The 5,197-nt window shown below is 42.9% G+C and overlaps 1 protein-coding gene across 1 annotated transcript; it reads right to left on the bottom strand.

The window, feature by feature from the left end:
• Nucleotides 1-2,356: 2,356 nt before the first annotated feature.
• fzd2 (frizzled class receptor 2) lies at nt 2,357-4,891 on the bottom strand. The gene has a single exon (XM_063470786.1). It carries the CDS (start codon nt 4,727-4,729, stop codon nt 3,092-3,094), a length of 1,638 nt encoding a protein of 545 aa, XP_063326856.1. The 5' UTR covers nt 4,730-4,891; the 3' UTR covers nt 2,357-3,091.
• Nucleotides 4,892-5,197: the final 306 nt, after the last annotated feature.

Genomic DNA, 5,197 nt, shown 5'->3' with positions numbered 1-5,197 from the left:
CCACTCTGAAAGCAAATGGCATGAGGAGAAAGAACATATGGCATGTCCTCTTGAGACTTCAAGGCAATATAAGACAAATAGATAGAGTATGTGCTCTGGAAAACCTCAGCTACTCTCCTATGGTTAGGATAATGTATGACTGCAACTAATCCAGCCTTCTGAGCATGGGTTCCTTCTTGATTTTGTGCCAAGATTTGATTAGAAACAGGCTTACTACATGTCTGGATCCTTTTTTCTTCCTTTCCTTTTTTTCTAACCATTTTCCTCTTTTTCTTAGTCCTTTGTCTGGTTGAAGCACTTTCATAGGCTGGATAAAAAGTTACAAGCTAAGAAAATGTTCATAGTACATTAGAGCATGCTCAAAAAATGGATCTACAGAACCTGTGAGAACACTGACTAACAACACGATCCTTTTCCGACATGCCTAGACCTTCGTCTAATAAGAGCGACACCATAATATCAACTCTAGAAACATTCTTCCTGTCTTCATGATCCTTGACTTGTCCCTTCTTGCCCCCAAGCAAGCTGGAACCAACTGCATGCAAGATTTAAGATCAGAGACCAACAACATGAGACTGCAGCTTCCGAGAAACTTGGAAACAACATTAAAGAGAGCAGAATTTACTCTGGATAGTTACCAGCGCTTGCGTAGATAATATTAACAGTTTTATGCATAAAGTTAAAGTTTTAGGCATAAAACTCCAACTAATGCTTCACATTTTTAAACTGTTCTCTCCGTGGATAGAGATTGTGAAGTCCACCAAGTAGAATCTGTATTGAACTACCCCAGATAGGTCACTGGGCATAAAAAACATTAAAGACTTACTCACAGAGTATATTTTACAATTTATTTTTGTGGGACAAGTTACTAGGAGCAGCATCTGATTCTATTTAGTTTTGATGGTTTGCGATCAAAGGTTTTTGTTCTCAGAATATTTGCCAAATCACAATTATGTCTCTCCTCATTTGGATTCTCATTTTCTTTCTCTCTTTGTTTTTTCCCCCCCTCTGCAAGACAAAAGCAACCAAATAATTCTGAATTTTCCATCACGCTCTCCAAATCCCTCCTCCCCTAAATCCTAAAACAATCTCACTCTCTTCACCACTAGGACCCCACCCACATACCGCCTCTCTTCATTCTCTCACACTTCATTCGTTTCTCTGCTTCAGTGCAAAGCCAAACAAGCCAGCCATTAAGTTGAGTATAGCGCAGGAAGTGGGCCTTCGGGCCAGGCAGTACTGTTTACATGAAGCTTGTCAGGTTTCAGCGGCACTTTGAAGTGAGCAGCACAGGAGACTGTCTGTCACTAGGCAAAGGCCCAGCACTGCTCCACTGACTCACTCACATTCCCCCCATTCATCTGAGCGGAGAGAGGCAGGGAGGGTGAAGACATAGAGGGTGTAAAAGGGCAGAATAGAGGAGGCAGGTAGATTTATGGTTTTCCCCCCTTAGAGTCTCTGTTCTTACCTTTAATCACTCTTACCCATCTGTTATTACAACCCGTCTTTATTAAACCCTTGGTGAGGATATAAAAAAGACAAACATCAAATAAATATAACAACCCATTGGTCGTGATATAAGTCGAAAAGGTAACTCAAATTAGAATATTATCCAGAGAGGTGCAGACTAACTCACTCACTAACAGTACACTATATGCATGCCTCTAGCCAAGAGCTTCTGCTCTGAGGCACAGGGATCAGCTTTCTCTTACACATCCATCTACTTCATGACATCACTGCAGAGACGATTGAGTTTCAGCCATGAGCAGCTTGGGGGATTCCAACTTGCTACAATACACAGAATCCAGAGAAGTAACAACAGCAAATCGGAATATTTTTCTTTCGCCTTCACCGACCGCACAAGCGGGAACATTTTCACACCTATGCAACAGCACAGGCTTGGCTTGCCAGATGATTTCCATTAGTTTACACAACAGGCAAAAAAAGAAAAAGTTTCTTTTTTTTGTTCAGCACTCAAACGCAATGTTAATGTACATGTGTGAAGATGTTTCCTGCTGCATTCTTACATGGTGGTATTAGTTGCTTAGGCACCCCCCCACAGATGTTAAATATTTTACAATTTACTGACAAAGTAAGTGATTAACAGACAAACTGTGTTTATACTGACAGGCTCAATGTACATGGATTCCTTGTATTTCCCTGGGGGATAGTTCTGTGTTAGTGGCTAACTCCCATTAAGAATTCCAATAATCACTTTAACTGTTGCCCGTCAGTCTGAGGCAACAGATGTTCAGGTGTGATACAACCCTCACCCCTTAAGAAAACAACGTGGCTGTGCTTTAATTAAAGAAAATCACACGTTAACAACAGGGTTTAATTATTAAAACAACACTGAACACATATAAGAGCAGAAAGATGAGAAAAAAACCTCACACAAAGCATGATGTTCCTGTTTAACCACAAGTTCAAAATTCATAGTCATGAGTTGATATCTGTAAATTCTGCAGAGACTCTGCACATGTTTTCCGTAAATTAAGAGTAACAACACAATGTTCTAATCTATAATCACAAATTAACAGAAAAGGAAAACGCAAAAAGAACAAAAAAAACAGGCATGTCTTTGTCTGGGCTTGTGGCATTCATACAGTGCAAAATTACTTAGTTTGAGTACACTAGCAGATAAGGTAAAGTATTTATTTTTTAAATACAATAATATAATGTTGTGTTTTTACAAATACTATTTACAATTTTGTAAAACTGTACATGAAATGTTTTTGCAAGAGTTCAAAAAAATTCAAATCAGTCATTCAGCCTGTGTTCTATTGTCTGCTGGATCATCACTCCCCAGAGTTTATGGAGGCTTTAAGAAAGGAACCAGAGAAGGTGAGGAGAGCATTCAGCACATGGCATCCATAGCCATGATTGTTATTTGTTCACACAGTCAGGTTCAGTCTGTGTTTATCCAGCTTGTGTTTTTCTCAAAATCCAACCCTCAGTTTGGCATGCAAGTGTGACTAGAAAGCTGAGGCAAACACAAACGCTACAGCTACTCACTGTGCTACTTACCTATGACATGAGGTATAGATAATAAAACAAATAATAATCCCAGCAACACTCATGTGCTTTCACTCTACACAGTGGTCTCTCCGTGTTTGCCATTTGTCAGCCTTGTGTAAAACTTATGCCAGGAGTTCAGAGTCTTTCCAGACCAGATCCAGAAACCAGAGGTGATGCCCACTATCAGGGTCATCAGATATTTGATCATGAAGACGGTGAAGTCTGGTGTCATGTGGGGTCCAGGATGCATAGGGCAGGGAATGGCCAGGCTCCTGCAGTTGTGGCTGACCCAGCTGTGCTCCCAGTGGGGCCGAAAGGCCTGCTCATAGAAGAAGCATGCAATAACAATGGTGGCAGGGACCGTGTAGAGCACGCTGAATACCCCGATTCGTACCATTAATCGCTCCAGCTTCTCCGTCTTGGTGCCATCGTGTTTCATGATTGTGCGGATTCTGAAAAGTGACACAAAGCCAGCCAGCAAGAAAGAGGTGCCGATGAAAAGATAAATGAAGAGAGGGGCCAAAACAAAGCCCCGTAGAGGATCCAGGTTGCTGAGACTCACAAAGCAGACTCCGCTGAGCACATCACCTTCAATCTGCCCAATGGCCAGGATGCTAATGGTCTTGACAGCTGGCACTGCCCAGGCTGCCAGGTGAAAATACTGAGAGTTAGCTTCAATGGCCTCGTGGCCCCATTTCATACCTGCAGCCAGGAACCAGGTGAGCGATAGAATGACCCACCATATGGAGCTGGCCATGCTGAAGAAATAGAGCATCATGAAGAGGATAGTACAGCCTTCTTTTTTGGTGCCTTGGACTATGGTCTTATAGCCATCAGGGGTGAAGCTGTCATTGCACGCCACCCTATCACCGAGGAAGAAGCCTGCTATGTAGGCAATGGAGACCATAGTGTAACAGCCAGACAAGAAGATGATGGGCCGTTCGGGGTATCTGAAGCGTTGCATGTCAACTAAATAAGTGGTTACTGTGAATAATGTAGATGCACAACAAAGCACAGACCAAACTAGAATCCATATGCGCGAGAAATGAATTTCTTTATCACTGAAAAACATTTTCCCACCGCTCCTAGATGACTCACAGGGAGCGGCACAGTCCTTCTCTTCTAAAAATTTATAATTCAAATATGGGGGAACTTTAAGAACAGACGGGCAATGGAATGGCCTTCCACGTGGGGGGATTATGGAGACATCCGACGTTCCTGGAACAGATAAAACCGGAGGGACGGTGGCAGTGGAGGAGTCATTTTGGCCCACGCAGATTTGTCCATCTCCCAGCACAGGGAAGTTTTCGCAGCGCAATCGGTCCGGCCACTGAAAGCCAAACTTGTTCATAAGAGCCTCGCAGCCCTGCTTGGCCCTCTCACAAATCGATCTGCATGGAGGAATGGCCTTTTCCAAAACTGTACAAACAGGCGCATACATGGAACACAGGAAGAATTTCAACTCTGGCGAGCACTGTACCTTCACGAGCGGGTAAAACTGGTGCACTTCGAGCCCTGCGTCCTCCTGGTTGGAATGACCCACTAAATTGGGCATGATGGTTTGGTTATAAGCAATGTCCGTGCACAGAGGTATCGAAATCGGCTGACAAAATCCATGTTCCGGGACAACTATTCCGTTGTCGCCTTGATACTGTGCTGATATCAGCAGGGGCAGCAGGACCGCAAAAATAAAAGTTTTGCAAAAACGCATCTTCTCAAGTTTAAGTATCAACTACAGCCTGATAAAGTCGCTGTAAATTTATCTAGTAGCCTCCTTCGTATTATCAGTTCTCCAGTAACAGTAAGTCTCTATAGGGGGGCAAAGTTGCTCCTCTCTTTGTTGCTTAGTCTCTGCTTAAACACTACTGGCGGACTTTTTTCTCTTCCAAATACTCAAATTCCCTTCGGGCCAGCATTAGTGAGAAATACGCCACAACATCCGGTACAATCTGTCAAAATAAAATCCCAGTATGATTTTGAAGGAAAATACTCAGATATTTTTTGCTTTAATGCCTAACACCCGCACCAACACCATGACCACCATCAACAGTAACAACCAGCATCATAATCATAGCTGTGGTCGAAGGTTGAAGGCAGACAATCTATGCAGTTTCAATGGCATCTGTGGCATGAGAGCCAGAGAATCTGGAGACATTTGAATCAGGAAGTGACTGAACAT

Source organism: Pelmatolapia mariae, linkage group LG4, assembly GCF_036321145.2.
Source record: "Pelmatolapia mariae isolate MD_Pm_ZW linkage group LG4, Pm_UMD_F_2, whole genome shotgun sequence".
NCBI classification, from domain to species: Eukaryota; Metazoa; Chordata; class Actinopteri; order Cichliformes; family Cichlidae; genus Pelmatolapia; species Pelmatolapia mariae.
This window is presented reverse-complemented; position numbering and strand designations above follow the sequence as displayed.